The sequence below is a fragment of the Anas platyrhynchos genome, chromosome 3 (genome assembly GCF_047663525.1).
Source record: "Anas platyrhynchos isolate ZD024472 breed Pekin duck chromosome 3, IASCAAS_PekinDuck_T2T, whole genome shotgun sequence".
NCBI classification, from domain to species: Eukaryota; Metazoa; Chordata; class Aves; order Anseriformes; family Anatidae; genus Anas; species Anas platyrhynchos.
Genome location: NC_092589.1, coordinates 117,618,950 through 117,639,037, shown reverse-complemented (window position 1 = coordinate 117,639,037; position 20,088 = coordinate 117,618,950). Strand labels below are relative to the sequence as shown.

At 44.0% G+C, this 20,088-nt stretch overlaps 1 protein-coding gene across 2 annotated transcripts; it reads left to right on the top strand.

Annotated features, from left to right (window-relative positions):
- The first annotated feature begins 5,453 nt into the window (after window positions 1–5,453).
- On the top strand, window positions 5,454–18,154 carry LOC101794341 (L-threonine 3-dehydrogenase, mitochondrial). 2 transcript variants are annotated; one of them, XM_027455393.3, is made up of 10 exons: window positions 5,454–5,598; window positions 7,512–7,623; window positions 10,395–10,596; window positions 10,963–11,005; window positions 12,336–12,406; window positions 13,122–13,271; window positions 13,359–13,531; window positions 14,139–14,229; window positions 14,721–14,990; window positions 15,216–18,154. In XM_027455393.3, the coding sequence occupies exons 3-10, from the start codon at window positions 10,413–10,415 to the stop codon at window positions 15,353–15,355; spliced, it is 1,122 nt and encodes a 373-aa protein (XP_027311194.2). In that variant the 5' UTR covers window positions 5,454–5,598; window positions 7,512–7,623; window positions 10,395–10,412; the 3' UTR covers window positions 15,356–18,154. The 2 variants fall into 2 exon arrangements, with proteins under 2 accessions (XP_027311194.2, XP_027311195.2); XM_027455394.3 differs by lacking the exon at window positions 7,512–7,623 and having other exon boundaries at window positions 5,511–5,598.
- The last annotated feature ends 1,934 nt before the right edge of the window (window positions 18,155–20,088 follow it).

The window sequence follows — 20,088 nt, the reverse complement described above, 5'->3', positions numbered from 1 at the left end:
AAACCTGCTGCAGGTTTTTCCCATCTATTTTTCTCCAAAGAAGTGACAATCCAGCGTGACACGTGTTTGGGTGACCTGGCTCTGACTGGGATGAGGTTCTGCCCTGCCTGCCAACACGATGTGACACCTGCTCAGTCCACAGGCACAACCCATGTCAGATCTGTTGGGGATGATGAACATCAGGGTTAAAACAGCCACAAGGAGATGTTGTTTCTTCTTTTCGCATGCTGTGTGGCTGAGCTGCCACCAAAGCGAAGTTTGGTCTCCCTCCCTTGTGGCTCCTGTGGCATTACTTGGACACAATAGGAACTGGCAGTGTCTAAAATTGAGGATTTACTCAGTAAATTGAGGATTTACTCAGTAGTGCTGGCTGCAGTGGTCTGAGGGACAAAAAAAAAACATTTAAGTCAAGGCAAAAATCCAGTTCCTTACTAACCTGCCTTTTGACAGTGGGCAGTGGTAGAGATTTATGGAGAAATCATAATACAGCCTGGTATATGGTGTTCTTATAGCACTACATGCCTCAATCCTACTGTGAATCAAGCTGTATCACATTTTCCTTGTGTGGAGACCGTGTAACTTCCCTCCCCTGCCATCTGAGCTGTTTGTTTGTTTTCCCCCACGGTGCGTGTATAGTCCTAAACTGCCGCACATGCTGCATCGTGTGGGATTTACATATGGGAACTGCTTCATATGGGAACTGCTTCATCTGGGAATCATCCAATGGCAAAAAATGGGTCCAAATTATTAGTAAGTATGATGGAGCACCCGCCGTTCTCATGAAGTGTAGATCAGTATGGCTCTGTTGGCTTACCCAAGTGAGTGATCTGGTCCTACAAGACTCTGCTAGCATCTACGTCATGTGCCCTGGATCCTTGCAGAAAAGCTATAGCTTGTCCTCTCTGCTTCCCATTAACAGTGCTTGGTCCAGTGCTCAAGAGCTGTTCATCACTGCCAGAGAATATAAGGACTCCGAGTGTGTCATAATGCGAGGACAATTTAAGATGGGTCAGCCAGAAGCTTTATTAATCGCAGTCGAGAACATTTGGACAGCATCTCCCCCTCTGCTCCCCTGTTCTCTCCCAGCTGACTGCAGTGCCCCAACCCACACAGTGTTTCACAGAAAAAGGTGAAGAAAAACAATTGTTCCTATAATAACAAAATTATCCATCCCTGGGAGGGATGGACTCCAAACAATAATTTAAGTCTTAGCAAAGCCAAGTGTCCCTCCTAGGGATGGACGCCTGAAGTAGCTTGTTAATCACCAAAGCAGTGAATAACGTGACAATATGGACAGATGGCTCTTGGTGGAGCCTGTAGGAGTGGCACACAACTGACCACTTAGCTCCAAAGTGGTCAGTTGGAAATAGTCACAGGCTTAGCTTTTAGTTGAAAGGAAGGCTGGCAATTAAGGCCATGCTTCAAACCTGGACACGAACCCTATCAGCATACAGGCTCGCATTTACAGCCCCAGCTGCTGTTCAGCAAACTCTGTGCAGCTTTGAGCATATCACAAGAGAGAGTCTGCTGGCTGATTTAGTGCAGGAGATGGGCGTAGCTGTTCCAAGAAGAACATCATCCTATCAGCAGACTTGCTTTCTAAGTAGGGGGCCTTGCAGAGAATAAACTTAGTGGAGCTGCATGACCACAGCAAGGATCCTATTGAGTATTACACTGGGGTGAGACTAACACTTAGATACCACTAGGCTCTGTAAGTGAAAACTAAAACCATCTGAGAAAGGGAGTTCATTTGACACCAAGTGTATTGAGCTGGATAGGGTGGTACTATCCCTTGCAGACTTTTCTTAATTTTTTTTATTTTTTTTTTTTTTTTTTAGAATCACAGAGTCATTAAGGTTGGAAAAGCCCTCCAAAATCACCTGGTCCAACCATACCCCTACCACCAATATCACCACTGAACCATGTCCCCAAGCACCACGTCCAACCTCTCCTTGAACACCCCCAGGGACGGGGACTCCACCACCTCCCTGGGCAAAAGCCCACCCTTGGTGCTCTGAGTCTCCTTCTCTTCCGTTCCTCTGCCCATCATGTGCTAATTGCTGCCTCTATCTGCTGTACTTCTCCCCAGCCCGTATCTGCCTGCTTTACTTAGAGGAAATTTCCTGAACTGCCTGTTTTTGTTGGCAAACACCCACTGAAGGGCGATGCCAGCTGGTGAGGCTCTATGCAGACACTCCCCAAATCAATGCAATTAATACCAGAACATGGTGTGGAGGCAGCACAGGCAATGTTGTGCATCTCTTCTTTCCCTCACCCCCTGCCCTGTCCCAGCTCCATGCCATCCCCTCGGGTCCTGTCGCTGTCCCCAGAGAGCAGAGCTCAGCGCCTGCCCCTCCTCTCCCCTCGTGAGGGAGCTGCAGGCCGCCATGAGGCCTCCCCTCGGCCTGCTCTGCTCTGGGCTGAACAAACCAAGGCACCTCAGCTGCTCCTCAACATTGTGACTATATGGATCACTGAGATGCCCTCTGAAGGACAAAGGAGACAAACTGCTGGCAAACAGGACGCTGTATTTGTCATATCATTGGCCTGATGGGCCATGGCAGGTCCTGAACGAGGACTGTGTTTGCAGTCAGAACTAGATCGAATCTTCCTTCCTCTGGCAGCACCCAAGGCCAAGGGCTTGGGGCAACCTGGTGTGGTGGAGGTGTCCCTGACCATGGCAGGGGGCTGGAACCAGATGGGCTTTAAGGTCCCTGCCAACCCAACCCATTCTGTGGTTCTACCGTTCAGTGATTCCCCGAGCCAAGCCTCACAAGTCTTATTTCCAGCAGCAGCTATACAAAGAGCTTCCACAACTCTTGACCCTTCTTCTTTCTGCTGAGCTGTACTTCTAGAAAACAACACTTTTTTTTTTTTCCCCTCTTATTCCAAACACTTCTATCTTGCACAAACATAAACAACATTAACTCCCCAGGCAATCTTAAAGAACAAAGACTTTGAGATAAGATTAGCTCGCTGCAGAGATGTTTATAAGACTTTTTTTTTCCCCCTTCTCTCCTGCTTACGAATTTCACCCCTTGGCAGGCAGGTTGGGGATTGTTGTGTAACAGTTTAGCTTACATATAATTAGAAGGCACAAAATTATATATGAAGCAGCACACAGAGGGGTTTATGGAGGACAAAAATATTAATGGTGAGTGACTGTAAAAATACTGAATGTGAAGTTACCGTGTCTGCTTCAGAAAGTCCTTCAGCTGTAGAGCACGTAGATCTGTGAGAGAATTGCAGGGAAGCAACTGCTGTTAAAGTCCAAATGAAATGGGCTATGGTGATCTTCATTTGATTTCCTGTGGTTGTTTTTATGTTCTTAATTCAGCTCACTGAATGACGAGCAGTAGCTGCCTACCCACAGCAAGGAGTGGATGAGGACCTTGCAGAGCCTTGCCAACTACCTACCCTTTCTAAAAATCCTAGTTTACAGGCTATTTATTATAAGCAGAGCACTGAAGCACAGGGAATCTAAGTGCAGTAATTGCACTTTCCTGATTTTAATACTTCAATAATTTGCCAAGAATGGTCCCTTTCTGTTGGCTGGATCCACTTGATTGTTACTCATACAATGGAGTCATTTCTTATCATGTTGTGTTTTAAAAATAGTTAGTGCTTGAGTCATGTTTACCCTGAAATGCTCTCCTTTCAGCACTACTTACTGTGTTTGAAGGTGTTCCTGAAGGCAAACAAGCTTCCTCCTTTGACCTGGATTTCACATTTAGACATATCTTTTTGAAATGTCACCTATGTTTTTTGAAGTCTGCCGTAACCCAGTGTTTCCTAGATTACAGTATTTCCATTTTACCTAATTTCTGCCCATGAACAGGTTTTAAACTCTTCACACCGGGAAAAAAGGGAGATAAAAAAAAAAAAAAAAAAAAAAAAAAGCTTTTTGCTTTTTCATCTTCCTTCATGTAGACAAGCAAATGTCTAGTACTTTATTCCTCAAGTCTTGACATCAGTATTCTACTATTAATTACCACAGAACACAATTACCAGGATCCTGGAGAACCTTTCCCTTCTATCTTCTTCATGATAGCATTTCTATTTTTATTTTTTTTAATATATATATGTATATTTTGAATACTCAAAAGCCATTCTGTCATTTAAACTCCGAAAAATAAACCTGCTCTTGAGCCTCTGTACAAATTCCTTCCTGGGGGAAGACTTTTCCATCGGTATACTGATTATTTAATGGTCTTATTCCAAGTATATACATTTTGTAGAACTCACCGATTTGCTGCACCTTTGTCAGCAGCTGTTTAATCACAAGGTTTTCTTTTGGGTGTACAGCAAAATACTTAGGTAGCTACTCCTTCCTTTCACCCAGAGGTAGCATAAACAGTAGCATTCATCCTGTCCAAGCAGTTGAGAAACAGGTAATGCAATCACAAAGAGAAGTTTCTTCACCGTTTCTTGAATTAGTTCCATCCTTTTGACAGCCAGACAGGCTTTGTGACATTCTTACCTCGCAGACAAATCGGAAGATGTTTTGTGGTTAGAAATATTATTTTGGGTCGTGTTTGCAAGGGGGCAACCCTAGGGCAAGGTGGAGCCCTGCCATGCTGGCTCTCCTTGCCTCAGCCTTTGCACTGCCTGGTGATGATGCCCTTGCAGGGTGGCTGGTGTTTTCCTCTTGTACCTTCCAGAGCAGTGCACATCCTTATTTTCATTTCATAAACAAGGCCTCTGCCAGCACCACTGGGTTGTGGCATAGCTTGGTTGGTGACCACATGCATTTGTGCCTCCCCAGTGTCTCCTTACAGTATTACAGTACGTTGGAGGTGGGAAGGGACCCTGGGTGCCCCTGTCCCATCTTGGGCAGCCTGTGCCAGGGCTCCGGCACCCCTGGGCCCAGCAGTGCTGCCTGAGGGGCAGGGGGAGCTGCCGGGGCTCCAGGCTGGGCCCGGGGCCTCTGGGCCTGGCCCTGGGCACCACTGAGCAGAGCCCGGCTCCGGCCTCTCCGCACCTCCCTGCGGGTACTGACGGCCATGGGGGAGCTCCCCCGGAGCCTCCTCTGCTCCAGGCCCAGCAGCCCCAGCTCTCGCAGCCACCCCTAATAGGAGAAATCCTCCAGTTCTTCACTGGACTCTCCCACCTCTCCTGCCTGCCCAGGTCCCTCTGGATGGCAGCACAACCCTCTGGCTTATATCCACGTTTCCCCCCAGTTTTGTGTCATCTGCAGCCTTGCTGAGGGTGTGCTGTGCCCCATCATCCAAACTATTACTGAAGGTGTTAAACAGGACAGGACCCAGCACCAATACCCCCGTCCTGTCCCTACAGACCCTCCCCACCTCTCCTGCAGCCCCTTAAGGCACTGGCACACCACTACCCTCCACCACCGCTGCCCACCCCATACCCCCGTTCAAGCCCTATCGCTGAGCCCCCAATCCCTAACGAAGCAGTGCCCTTTCCAGGCCATGACGTCACGCCCAAACGTGTGACGTCACTCCCAAATTCTCCTCCCCATGACGTTTGGCTTCAGCTCCTCCTCTCCCACCTCCCCTTTCCCCACCTCCCCCTTTCAGCCTTTGGGGGAACGGCGGCAGGCAAGAGGCAGCGGGGGCTGGCGGCAGCAGGAGCTCGGTGGGTGAGAGCGGTCATGATCCTGATCCTAATCCTAATCCTGGTCCTGATCCTGATCCTGTTCCAGATCCTGATCCTGATCCTGGTCCCGGTCCGCATGAACGACTCCCTTTATTTTGGGAGCCCTTTTGGGGCTGCCAGGGGACCAGGAGCAGCAGGGTAGGGGTGCGGGGCTGGGGGTGCAGTGCTCCCCTCTGCTCCTTCCCCTCCTTTCATTTTATTTTAGCCCCCCCTTTGTCCGATGTGACCCAGCAGCACTTCAGGCTTTAACGCTTTTTGCTCTTTTTTATCCCAGTTGCAGGAGCGACGCCGTTTTACTAGGGATGTGCTGTGAGCTTGCGGGTTTCATCATGCATATAACTCACACTGGCCTCTTTGTTTCATCCTAAAGGCCGGGTATAAAGCAGGTTTTATCCACCCTGAGAGCACCGCGCTTTTCAGTCATTTACATAATCTGGCTTCATTTGGGGTGCTGAGGCCAGATTTCTGGCTGGCAGCCTTCCTTCACAGGGCTCCGGCGTTGTCCCCTCTGAAAATCGAGCCGTGGCGGCCGTGCGTGTGCCTCAAGGTTATTTTAACGTAGCTTGGCCAACAGCTGTCTGCTGCAGCCCGTGTGCGAGCCAGAGATAACAGGAGCAGGGTGCAGCCCGGCCACGCTCCTCTCTGCCCGTACCAGGGGACACGAGGAGGGAGCAGGGTCCGGCAGCCCCCCCTCAGGGCTCTCCGACTTGCAGAAAAGACCAAGAGGGGATGAATGATGGCTTTCTGGCCGTGCAGGCTGCTTTAAGGGGTATTTGAGCTGAGAGTGTCCCCTGCTCGTTGCAGGGCGAGCGTTCCCAGTGTGATCCGGTGGATTTTCCAGTTGGCAGTGCCTGGGCACCAGTGAGTAAGGCTTTCCTGCGGAGTGACGTGTGCTTCATCTTCTGAACACCCGAGGCTGGCAGTGTTTTTCCACTCGAGCTCTTCTTGATACAGTTGAAAAGAAAAAAAAAAAAAAAGGAGAGGAGCTTTCAAGTGCATAAGCCCTTCTTCAGCTCTTGAGGCAGAAACCGTGTGTGTTGCGGAGCCAAAGGGGGCTGAGAGCAATAGCGTGGAGCTCAGCGTGTCGGTGCAGGCCGTATGTGTGAGGCTGTTTTGAAAAAACTGGTGGCTGGGAACCCGTGAGATCCCATGCCCCGGGAAGTATCATGGCTTTCTCTGAAAGAGGCAGCTTTGGGACTTCTGTGGCTAGCTTTGTGTAGAAGCATCCTGCAGCGTCTCAGCAGAGGTGCAGCCCCCAGGAGTGCTGCAGGAGGTTTTGTTTTGGGGTCTGACCCTTCTCCCTTTTCCCGTGTTCTCCAAAACTTTCTATTAACGGGATTTTCCAGAACAAGCTCCTGAGTTTCTTATCATTCTTATCGGTGTAATGTTCTATTAATAACTAATGCACAAGAAACTACAAGCTCCTATAAACATGTTTTTGTGTTTTATATGAGCAACAGGTGCTTGCCACTTGTGGAACACTTCTGAAAGCTCATGATGGAACAGCAGCTGGCAGATAACTTGCTAAATGTTATTTTTTTTAAGATGTTCAATTTTTTCATTTTTTCCCTCTTTTCCTTCTCCCTGTACTTTAATCTTCTTATAAACTGTAGAAATTTCCTGCTATCCAAGGGAGATAGATTCTTGCTTTACATTTGAACATGTGTTGGCTTTATACTAATCCCTTGCATTGCAACTAATTAGTTTAAAACCCGTCCTTCAGTTATGACCCTTGAATGTTCCTGTTAGCTAATGGACCTGGCTGCATAGCTTCGGAGACCTCTACCTATCACAAAGTTACAGACATTTCAAAATAAAGCAAATGTGAACAAAGTGATATCCCTGGCTGCTGCTGCTCTCACGCACACACTTTTTTTTTTTTTTTTTTTAAGGTGTGGGACAACTCCTACTTTCTGTCACATTTTGATTGGCTTTCCAAAGAGGCAGTGTCCTATAAATTGCCATTTCCAGTTTGCTTCTGTCCTATTGCCAGCTGAGGGACAGGTGAGTACAGAAGAGAAAAATAGTCTAGGGCGTATTTCATAATCCTTAAAAATTAGTGTTGGTTGTTAATTTGAATTAGCAGGCTGGGGAAAATAACAGCCATGTTTCAGGATAAAGCTTCCTCGCTTAATTTAGGAAACAAGAGAGTTGATTTTTATTATCAATTTCAGTCAGTGAGTAAAATCAGCGACTGAAAAGTTCGAAAGTAATACAGGGATTGGTGGGGGTTGGATATGTATATATATATGTAGAGAGAGATTTTTCTCCAGTTCCTAAATATACAAAAATATTTCACTTTGGGACAGGAAGAAAAAGAAACCTACCCCCAAAATCAAAATTTTCACATCAGTTAAATTAATGCTTTTATTTTCAGTGCTGGTAACAACTCCTTGAGGTTATTTAAAATGAGAGATGTTGATCTAGCAGAATGGGACTTTCTGTCCAACTTGCTGTTGAAAGGCAATGAGCTTTATCTTATGGTTGGCTTGGGGAAGTGCTTTAAGGGATATTGTTAATTTCTTTATATACCTGTGCATTTGCTTACAATTTTTGGAATTTAGTTATACCATTTTCCTATCTGAAACAGCAAGAAATACATGTCGTAGGTGGTGTTTTTATATTCAGTTGTGCTGCTTGGTAAACCAAGGGTTTTTCAGTGTCTGGTATGAAATGTTTACTGTTCCTTTGAGTCAGCCTAGACTTGCAAGTAAATTCTTAGCGTAAGACTGCGTGTTTATTCCACAAGTGAATTTGGAGAAACCAGTCCAGTGAGTGGGAAACCAACTTGATCCTAGCATGGCATTTTTATAACTTTAATTTGTGTACTGTGCATCTAGAGCTCCGAATGTAAAATGCCTTCGCAGGTCCTGCGAGGGGAAACTTTGGGAAACAGATCATAGGAGGCTCCCTTAGTACTGTAAGGATTTTCATATCCCATTCTGAAACAAGAAGGGATTATCATGGCTCTTTAAAGCACTGGTGCTGCCAGTTTTCTTACGTTGGTTTCCTAGGGAGAAATATGTCCTATGTGTTGTCTGGATATGCTTGCCTGCTGTCTTCCTCCCCTTCTCCCCTTCTACACCTCCCTGCGGGTACTGACGGCCATGGGGGAGCTTCCCCAGAGCCTCCTCTGCTCCAGCCCCAGCAGCCCCAGCTCTTGCAGCCTCTCCTCACAGCATGGGGGCTCCGGGACCAGCAGCACCCTGGGGGTCCCAGGTTGGGTTCTCCCCACTGGGCTCAGGTCTCTCGGTGCTGGGTTGGTGTATCAGCAGGAATGAAAGAGCTGTGCAAAGCCCAGAGGGGGCTAGAGCAGTTGCCTCCAGCACCGTGACAGGAGAGATACGGCTGTGACAGATCAAACCTATCATCAGGGAGCCTGATAAATGGGTTTGTGGCCGTGAGGTGCAGCAGAGGCACGGTGAATTCATCAGGGCACTAACTGACCCCGCTTCTCAATGCAATAAACAAGTGAACCAACACATCTCAAAAGGAGGATGAAACAAAGAAGATGCACTTCAGAATAAATCTCTTTCTGTTTTAATGTGCAAATGTGAATTTTTAATCATGCACAGTTCTTGAGGGTCTCTTCTTAACCATGTCATAGGTGGTTTAGGAGGTCTTCTGTAAATAAATAGCAGGGCTCTTTAAAGTATCAGAAAATTCCTGCTTTCTGTATTGCCTTAAGTGAAAGGAACAGCCACGTTAATTAGCTGTTTGCTTTTCTACGCATATTATAAATCGGTGCTGCTGGAATTCATCTGCATCAGCTAGCTGCCGTAACTTCTTGTGGCCTTCCTTCTCCCATTTCTCTTACTTACAATATATGCAACAAGAACACATGAGAAAGGAACTGACAGCATAATCTCAGTTTTAAATGTAAGCTATTTTTAAAAGGTGTCCTCATCTTGGAGTTTGTTCATTGTATCACTTTGGGGAAGATGGCTAAAAGTCTGAGGGGAGGTAAGGAAGAATTTTGGTGACCGTGCCTTAAGAACTCTATTTGAAGGAAGGAAAATATAACCTCACAAAAGGCTGGTTGCATGTGCAATTTATTTGCTGGAAATTTTTCAGCAATTTTTTTTTTTCATTTCCTTTCCCAGTAGGAAAAATCTGTGGAGACAGAAAACCTAACTTGCATAGAGCTCAGGATAATTTAGGGATACTTTCACAGTGTGTTATTATGAATCATGGCTTTTTTTTTTGTGAAGCAATTAGGAATTAGTCCTGAGTAAACAAAACACAGCTTCTCCTTTGCTTTCCTGGTGCTGTCCATCATGCATGTTAGGTTTCAGCAGAGCAGTGCTCTCTAGAGAGACTTTTGCCACTGTTGGTTTGAGCGAGTCTTGCTGATGCAATGCTAAGGTTAGCTTATTTGTGGCATTTACAAAGCTTTCGCTCACAGATACCTGCAGTGAACCTGTGTAATCCCAGTAGGTGAACTTCTTGAATTCTGCCTTTGCTGTCAGCTGTGCTTTGAATCACAGTTTCTAGTGTAAAAGGTTTAAACTTGGGCTGTGTTCTCACTGTTCATTATCCTGGACCCTGGGCCGGGGCTGTGGATATTTTCCTGTGCTCTCCCTGTTGAATACATTACCTCTATTCATGTCACTTCACAGGCTGCTTCTAGCAGACGTGGCTCTCAGCTGGCACATCAGCTCGGATTTGTATTGCATCAGACCTCTTTTAAACTCTTCAGAGTATTCTTAGGGAGTATTTAAAACGTTCAATGTGGTTGAGTCACTTACGACTAATACCTTCTCTTGTTCTCACAGCGTAACTGAAGAAGGAAGATGCCAATTGTCAAAAACGTGAGCAGAGCTGTCAGCCAGCTGCTACAAAGCTCTGGTTGTGGGTGTGGGATTTCCATCGTGCCCGTGCGATGCATCGGCGTCTCGCCCCGCCAGGTGGCCTCTGATGCTAGCTTTCACTCCGTTTCTTTTTCGGAGTCTGATCATCCTCGGGTGCTAATTACAGGTCAGCATTCCTATCATAACTGTATTCCTTCCCCAGCTTCTCAGTCGAGTTCCACGCTCCCCTCCTCCCTCTCCAGTGAGCAGAATAACAGAAGCAAAAACACTTTGACAAAAAAAAATCCAAACGAAATAAGCTGGACTTGTGGTCTTTCCTGTATGGCGCTAGAATCATTGCCCCATGTGGACTTGTTTTCTATTTTTATTTCAGAAATCTACTAAAACAAGTTCATTGGGTTTTCACTGAGGACAGGTTAAAGCTTTTTGACTCTGAGAAGAGAGATAGTACTGATTTCTGATACAACTCATATAATACTTCAATACTGTGTTCTGATACCACCTCTCCTCCAATTTTTTTCTCCTGTTTTAGGTGGTCTTGGCCAGCTTGGAGTGGGACTCGCTAAGCTTCTGAGGTATGTCATGATTCATTGACTTGCTATTAGTGAGGAGCTCAAGCTTTAGCCACAACTTTTAGAAGCAAAATTTATTAGGAAAGCTGTTTTTAAAACAATCCTGGTGATGATTGTTTTTTGCCTCATGGTTTTGTAAACAACTTTATACTTCTGCTCTTTTTATTTTTTACTCCTGTGCTTGTTTTATGTTCACTGACGTACTTTCTGTGTGTACATTGGTCACAGTTCCAAAAATAACATAATTTTGTCTAGGAGGCTAGCCACTGGGTTCAGTTTGTTTCCAGTTAAATTGAAGTATTCAGAATTTGAATCCTTAGAGGGCGCTCAGCCAAATAAGGCTGCATTTCCATGCTCAAGAAAGACAAAATTTGGGGTTTTATGCAGGTACCATGGGAGAGGAAAAAGTACAAACGTCCACTTGAAAAAGTACATAGTCCTCTGCGAATTGCCCAGCTGTTGGGCTTTGCAACTGCTGACTTTTCTCTCTCTGAGAATTTCAGTTATGTAACTTCAGGAATAAGGCGCCCTATTTAGTCCAGTGCAAATAAAAACAAAACTTCCAAGACCTTGTACCCTAATATTTTATAATTTGGTGAAAGATGAACTGATGCGGCAAAAGCAGTAAATCAATAAATGTAAAATGCTCCAAGATCTCTTCCTTGTCTATATCGTGGTTTATATGTACATCCACTCAGCTCCAGAGTCACTTGTATGTTGACAGTGTTTGTTGCAGAGGATTTGGGCTATGATCAAAAGTGAGCAAACTTGCTGTATTCAACACCAATGTTATGGATTGAATGATTTCAGTAATTTCTATGAAATCGTGCAAATAATGGAAGGCTGGAATGTACTCCAGTTCAGTCAGTCTTGCTCTCCAAGACAGCCTTGTGCTGATTAGAGCAGTACAAGTCAGAGATTACTTATCAGCTGTATTTACCTTGCTGATATAAAAATAGCTGCAGTTACAGCAAGCCCCGTGGCATATGCTTTTTGGTGTCTGTAGGGGACTTGATTCTCAGGGTAAAACTTGTGGTGAGAAGAGGGTAGGAAAGAGTTTTTTTCTTAACTGCTTTTCATTATCTTAAAGACTTACATATCCAGATGCAGTCTTTCAGTAAAAGGACTACAAGGAGTAGTTTATTCATTTTCAAAGATGTTATATTGACACTGAAGAGAACATTTTTTAATTTTTTAGATAGAATAACTGATTTCCTTGTGGAAATTATTATTCTTCTGATGTTGCTCTTGGTGAACAAAATAACAAAATAGCAACTCATAAATTATCACAAAGACTGTGGACTCACTGTACCATGTGGGTATTTTTATACAGGAAACGATTTGGAAAGAACAATGTGATCTTGTCTGACATTAGAAAGCCTGCGGATCATGTTTTTCATAGTGGTAAGTGACTGGGGGAACATATGGAAAAAAGCTTTGACTTCACATCTGATGTTGATAAACTGATTACTCAAGTCTAAACAAAGAGTGAATGAAACTGTACAAACTATTTTTTGAAACTTCTGGATAGTGCCTTCCTGGTTTGAAATCTTGCCCCAATACTGATTTTATATATCAGTTAATTCCTTTTTTTCTAAATATTTTTCTCTGCAATTTTCACTGTCTTTTTGCCACTTTCTTGACCAAAGCACTCAAATCAATTAGCTTTCGTGTTCCTGCTGTAAAAAGAGATGTGTATTATTTTGGAGGTTGGAAATTAAATATGTGCCCTTTTTTCCAAGCCGAGGCAATTTAGATGACAAAATGCATGTAGAATAGTTTGTTTGGATTCTTATATTTTCATTAGAAACTTGAATAAGTTTTTCTTCACCATTGTTTAATGATGTACTTAGATATCTGAATTATACATGTATATTAGATGTTCCTTTTTCTCATGCCATTGATGGGATAAAACAGGAGTTCTTGAATCAATGTGGTGTTGAGGCAAAGGCAGCAGTTTACCCTACTTTTCATATTTACCTACTAATCATTAGGCCATTGCTGTTTTTTGCTGTACAGTCAAATTTTGAGTAGAAGAATGGGCAATGAGTATAATCTAGAACTTTTCTCTTTTTGTTCTTCTTGTCATTCAGTTTCCTTCTATTTCCATTTCTTTCAGGCCCTTTTATCTACTCAGACATCTTGGACTACAAGAATCTGCGTGAGATAGTGGTGAATAATCGCATAACTTGGCTGTTCCACTATAGCGCTCTGCTCAGTGCTGTGGGAGAAGCAAACGTCCCTCTAGCCAGAGCTGTAAATATTACTGGTATGTGACAAGGTTTCAATTTTGTGATTCCTACAGAGGTTTGAGAAAGTGCAGTGGATGTTCTGATAAATCCTGTTATTGTTCCAGGTTTACACAATGTTCTGGATATTGCGGCTGAGCACAATTTGCGACTCTTTGTTCCAAGCACTATTGGAGCCTTTGGGCCCACCTCTCCTCGAGATCCAACTCCTGATCTCTGCATTCAGAGGCCAAGGACGATCTATGGTGTCTCCAAGGTTCACGCTGAGCTCATGGGAGAAGTGAGAACTTTTTCTTTCTTTCATGACAGTTCAGTGAGAACTTCACTGATTCTGGAAGATTTCTCATTGCAGTAGTTTTCTGCCCTTTCTTTCCTTCCGTTTAGGCTTTAGTATTCTATTCTAGTCTGTCATGGTTTGTTATGTCATGAAAATAAAAACCCTCTCCAAAGTCAAAGCCGTCTGAGACCGTACATACACAACTTCTCTCTTGGCTTTATATTTTTTCTAGAAGCATGAAATCCTGAAAGCTGTTATTTTACACACAATTTCTTTGCATCTTAATTTTAAGAAGGACAGTGACAGGTCTGAAGACTGTATTAACTTGAAATGTCTCAAACATGGAAATTACTGCTTTCTGCACACTAGATCAAGACCTTATGTTAAAAGTCAATCCATATCTACTGATGTGGATGAAAGCTAGAAAAGGAAGAGCAGAAAGATCAGCTACCTGATACAGAATTCAGACTGATCAGTAATTCCTCGCCTTCCTTCCCTGCCATGGGATGATTACAGAATGAAGGTTCATCCTGTGGGAGATTGTTGTGGAAGCAGTGAGTTGTTTGGCCCAGTCTTGTTGTATAAAAGTGTTTCTCTCCTCCCTCTCTAGTACTACCATTACCGATACGGGCTAGACTTCCGCTGCCTGAGGTACCCAGGAATTATCTCTGCTGACTCTCAGCCCGGAGGGGGAACAACTGGTAAGCAGCTTGTGTGTATTTCTCAGTGTTGCAGGCAAGGACAGCAAAAACGTAAGCCAGTGCAGTCATTTTTAACCAGTTCGTAGAATTTAATCTGCAACGGTGTAGAACATCAGTGTAGAGATCCTGTTTGGACTGAAGGTTATGACACTGCTTTTGTCTACTGCAATGTAGGGTGTACTTTGTAGTCTTTGTCTTTAAATGCTATCTGAGGGAGTTTGGCTTAGTTATGCTCATTGAGACCGTTTCATTTAAAAATATTTCCAATTCTGCTGTCTTGCTGCAATGTGTAAATGCCACAACGTCATCGGGATGGTTTGGGATGGCTTCTTTTACTCCTGCAGTGTAGTGTAAATCATACACAGTTCTACTGCTAGGAGTTCCCCTCCTAGACAGGAGATTTTGGAGGTGATCTGGGGAGTGTTGACTGTCCTGAAGTGAACAATGGATTGAGGCAGATGAGCACACACATCCATTGCACTTTTCCACAGATTACGCTGTCCAGATTTTCCATGATGCCATAAAGACCGGCAAATTTCAGTGCAACCTAAAGCCAGACACCCGTCTCCCTATGATGTATATTGATGACTGCCTGAAAGCAACTCTAGAGGTCATGGAGGCCCCCGCAGAGGCGCTGACCATGAGGACGTACAACATCAGTGCCATGAGCTTCACCCCTGAAGAGCTGGCACAAGAGGTGCAGAAGCACGTTCCTGAGCTTCAGGTGACCTACAACGTGGATGAAGTCAGGCAGGCCATAGGTGAGTATCACCTTTTTGGCAGTGGGTAAGTGAAAACTTCATATTTCTGTATGTCAAGGACAAAACAATGTTTTCTTTTTAGACACTTGAAAATTGCTGCTGTACAGCTCAAGTCTTACAGTCTGAAATTCACCTTTCCTAATTCAAATGGCCAGTAACACCTTGTAGTTTGAAGGGATTTTTCCTAAGCCTCATGCTCCTTGTTTCTCTTTCTTTTCACTGCAGCTGACAGCTGGCCAATGAACTTTGATGACAGCAATGCCCGGAGGGACTGGGGATGGAAACATGATTATGACCTCCCTGAGTTGGTGTCTACGATGTTTAGCTTCCTTGGGTCTGATTCCAGGATTGCTCAAGCTAACTGAAATATTTTGTCAGATGTTTCCAGATTTCCACAGAGGACCAGGAAGAAATGGCTAAATTAGTTTATAATTGATGAGTCCTAGAGCATGCCAATTATTAGTTTCATAAGTAGCAATGGAGTTGGGCAGAAACATACTGTAGCTCTAATGTCCTAGTAGATAAATGACACCATTAGGTGCTGTCTCCAAGCACAGCACTTATGACAAACACATAATTCTTGAACTTTCACTCCTAAGCAACTGGGAACAAAAACCACCTACTCTTGGCTGATGAATCTCCAATCATTCTTGCTGCCTGGCTCTTATCTGGCAAACAGCGTGGGGCGATACTGTCAGTCATGGGGTTTCAGTCAGATCCCACAGAGTTAATGATATGTTTTTCATTTCCCTAGTGGAGGTTATTAGATCGTAGTAAGATACAATCCTTTTTTTCTCTGCTTACAGACAAGAGATACAAGAGCTACTTCACGTTTCCAAATTGCAGGCAGGGGTTGTTGCAATTCTAGTTTGAAATCAAACTTTGGTTAGTAGTTCATATTTATATATATATAGTGCTGTAAAAACATACACTTTTCTACAAATAGGGCACACTAAGTACCATTATTCTCATAAAGCCTATAAATGTGAAGGGGAATAGGACTTGAATTCTCATTATGCTTTAAAAATAACAGGGTTTACAAGCTAAGCTTTTCCTGTTATTTGCAAATGCTGCTGCTGTCAGTTTAACCTCAGAGGTAGATCTGAAATCCAAAAAGCTGTTATGTTTTTGTGAATCCAGGGTGTATTTCAAGAAAGCAATGCCTAGGAATGGGGTTACTGTTCATTAGCACTACTGTTGGATATCCCAGTTGTTTGCCACGCTAGCATAATGACATACTGCCTGGAGCAAGTTTTAAAGGTGGGCTGATGATGAAGACTTAAATTAGAGTCAAGTCAGCCCTTGAAATCTGTTCATGTTCACTGCTTTTTCTGTGTATACTGCATATGTATTTGCAGATGCTATTTATGTGTAACTGTCATACGCTTCTGTTCTTTAGAGAGGAATCCAGAGGCTGAAACCATCTCCTAGCTACAGTTCAGGCCTGTTCTGCTCATTGAGTTTCATGCACAGGAGATTCTAGGATTAACAAGGGAATCTTAGTAGATGCATGCAGCGAAGATGTCTATCCAAAAGCTACTTAGGAGACTTTGAAAATGAGAAGTGACAGACTGGAGAGACAGGAAAGCCATTTTAGGTAAAACACCAGTCTCTATGGATGTGAAACCGAGCCATTGGCTACTATAGCATGCCTTGAGAAACAACATCTGGGGACTTTGATTATATTTATTTTGCAAAGAAAAAATTACTTTGGTTTTCAGAATGACTGGAAATTCCCTGTATGAAGCTCTCCATCTTTTTTTGTCTTGTATACTCCAGTGGCCCATGTAGGTGTCATGTTCAAGTCTGCTCTTGCCTACATCGTTTGCTATGTTTTCTGTGGCAGTGCTTTGGTAGTTGCAAGGCTGCTACACTCTGTAACCCTGCAGTGTTTCTTCAGTAAGTGACTAACTGACATGACCTGATTCTTCCTTGTGAGGGAGTCTACATGCTGCAGGGAATATGTTTTCTCATGAAAGTAACCTTCAAAGAAAGATTCTGTGGTGAAAGCCAGTTATTTTAAACATATGTTAAATTTGTATCTCTTGTTTTTGTATGTTTCTTACTGTTTCATCTGTTGGTGGAGCATGAATTTCCCAGGTATTTAAACTCAAAAACTTTTATGGTTGTGGCCTGTTTAAACTTTTTTATAATGTTTACGTTTCCAGGAAAAAAAAAATCAGTTCTTTAAACTCTGTCGCTGTTGTAACTATCAAATTGTTCAAGTGTAGTATTTGGCCCAATGGGCCAGCAAAGTTGGGTTACTCATACCATCCGAGAGGAGACTGGCTCAAGTTTTGTTCTCTGCCCTGCCAAAACAGGATCATGTCATAGTAAACTGTTACACTGAGCCAACAGGTGAAGGGCTTTAATATGATATGAAATGTCTCATCCATTCCGGTCTTTCATAATTCACACACTGCAGACTCCTCATTGCCTCCCTTCCATCGGACCAGTATGAAATAATGCAAAGAGTTGTCAATGGGTCTGGCTGCATTTCTTTAATTCAAAGAAAGTCAGGGGGTCTATCCCTTCACCCTTGTTCAAGGCTCTAGTTAACATCATGAGTGAAGAGCAAAAGTGCTTTCTTCTGCAACAAACCATTCTTGGTTGTGGCATTGCATGGAAGCTTTGGATAAGGTGTTGCACCGCAGGTGGAAAACTAGCCTATGACATTTTAAACAACGTTTGTCTGCCAAAAAGTTGTTGATTTACATACAAGCGGGAGTTTAAGAAACTTCTATTTTGCAAAATCTGAAAAAAAACATATTGCAGTAGACAGTTCAGTTGTAACAACATGATGATGACAGTCAAGGAGCGTGGTTAGGCTTGTCTACATGGTCTGAGTCCTGTTTGAAATGCTGGTTTTTAACCTGTGACCAACGCTGCCGGTATTTTATTTTTTTTCTACATCTTCCCGTAACTTCAGTTGTAACTGTTACAAGATTTTCTGTATTAAACCAATTTGATGTGGTACAAAACGTATTTTTCTACCACTATGAAGTTTGACTTCCGGGCAGAGACTTCTCACGACATTTGAGCGTTGCAGCTGGTACATTACTTCTTCAGGAAAAAAAAAAAAAAAAAAGATGTTAAGAATATTTTTTCAAATATTACAAGTTGCTGATGAAGCCTACTTTAATAAAATTCGGTGCAGATGTGTCTTTGTTTTGTCATCCTTGGTTAGGACATGTAAGAGCCATGTGCAGAAGGATGCTGGTTGGTACTGAAGCTTGGGTGATTTGAAGCAGAGAAAGATCGACCCTGTCCCCGGCAGTCTGTGCAGCGACTCCCAAACATTTGTGTGCAGACTTTCTGCTGATTATTCCAGTCACACGGTGTAGCAGGCGGTTGCTCACAAGCAGATAAAACGTGGCTACCCTTTCATTACAACACGGTTACCCTTTAATTGTCAGTGAGCCACTAGGCACCCTGCTCGTAGGTGGCAGGAGTCCAAAAGAGACTGGGTTTCAAATGTTCCTCTGTCACAGATTTGTTAGCCCTCTTGTAGGGCACGAGAAGCCAGCTGGTCTGTGTTCTGCCATGTTTCTGTCCCTCTTGGTATCCGTGTAGCTTTGAAATTACAAGAGAAGAGTGATGCTCTGATGGAGGTAGCTTTAAAAAGCACCTGAGGACCATAAGGTCCTCAGTTCTGCTGCTGTGGAGGTCTCCTCACAACCAGTAATGTTGGTCACTGAGGGAATTTTGTGCAGACGTGAGTGAGAATGAGGGCTGTGTCCCAGGATGCCCTTCTTATAACTTACCATGGACCTACCTCGCCTCATTAATTAATGAATAAACACTCCTGTCAGGTTAAACGAGTCCTTTCCCTCCTCCTGCAGCTCAGCTTTCTAATGATGGGAATTTCTCGTGGAGGAAGCATTCCTCCCTGACCACAATTTAATGATGAATGCAGCCGTTACGGTTCTTGCAGGACAGGTGAGGGTGTTAGAGCATGATGCTATTTCCAGCTACTTCATTTTGATAATTAGTTGGACTTGTGTTGACACATGCTCAGTTCGGTTTCTGTTATTGCTGTGGGTGATGGATGGTGCTTCATCCAAAGCTGCTGTAGCTGGGGAGAGGATTGCCATTACCCATCAGGTCCTGCAAAATAACCACTGTTATTATCATTTTTGCTGTTCTTCAAAGATATGAGAATACTTGACCCTGTAATCATGTTCATGAAGCAAAACCAAAAGCCTCCTAGCCTTTTTGCTTTTAATTTTCAGGTCTACTTCTGGATGGTATGTCTTAGAGTCATCCATTGACTTTGTTGTACTCAATTTTCTGTTCCTGTTTAAGAGGAAACACGGAGTTGGAGCAATGCTGACACTTAGTTGATTTATATTAAACAGATCTAATGAAGGAGCTCTGCACCTCAAGATGTGAGTGCTGATGGAAGGTGTTGTTCAGTTCCCTGTAGGTTTAGAAGTCAATACTCCATGCTTCTATGGCAATGAGTTGTTAATGCCCAGAGCACCGAATTAGGAACGAAGCCTGCTGTCACTGCTCAGGAAGGGTCCTTGTTTTGCTCAAAGTCTGGGATATATCTGAGGCTGGCATACAACTGCAAATCCTGCCTGGGTCAAGGTCCTTTTACAGTGATTCTTTCTTAAAATGTTAAAATTAATTCTTTGCTTCTGTCCATACAAATGAAGCTGCTTTCAACTCTTGGCTGCTGAAGATCATAAAGACACATAGAAAAGCAGGAACCTGCTTCCCTCTGGGAAACAACATGAGGGTGATGTGTGATTAACCTCCTTGTGCTTCTGGAAAATCCCTCCTCTAGCTCCTCAGGAGGGTGGCAGGCGCTAACATACCATTTATCATGGGCTCTGCTTGCCTCCAGGGAGGAGAAACCAGGCCCAGGGACACAGAGAGAAGAAGGAGCTGAGGCTGGGGTTAGCCAGAGGACACAGCGTGGACCCGCGGGGCTGGGATGCCGACGTTGCAGCTCTCATTCATGCTTCTGCATGCTTCAAGCCCAGAGGGGGCTTTGCTGGCATACCCGAGGCAGGCTGTTGCTATTTTAGATGAAGGTTCGCCTGAGTTGTAAGACCTTTACCCTTCTCCTGGAGGCCTGGAGCAGGCAAGT

Coding starts and splice junctions, on each gene's coding strand:
- LOC101794341 (XM_027455393.3), top strand. CDS start 10,413: ATGCCAATTGTCAAAAACGTGAGCAGAGCTGTCAGCCAGCTGCTACAA. Junction 10,597..10,962: donor TCCTCGGGTGCTAATTACAG/GTCAGCATTCCT, acceptor CTCCTGTTTTAG/GTGGTCTTGGCCAGCTTGGA. Junction 13,272..13,358: donor CAGAGCTGTAAATATTACTG/GTATGTGACAAG, acceptor TTATTGTTCCAG/GTTTACACAATGTTCTGGAT.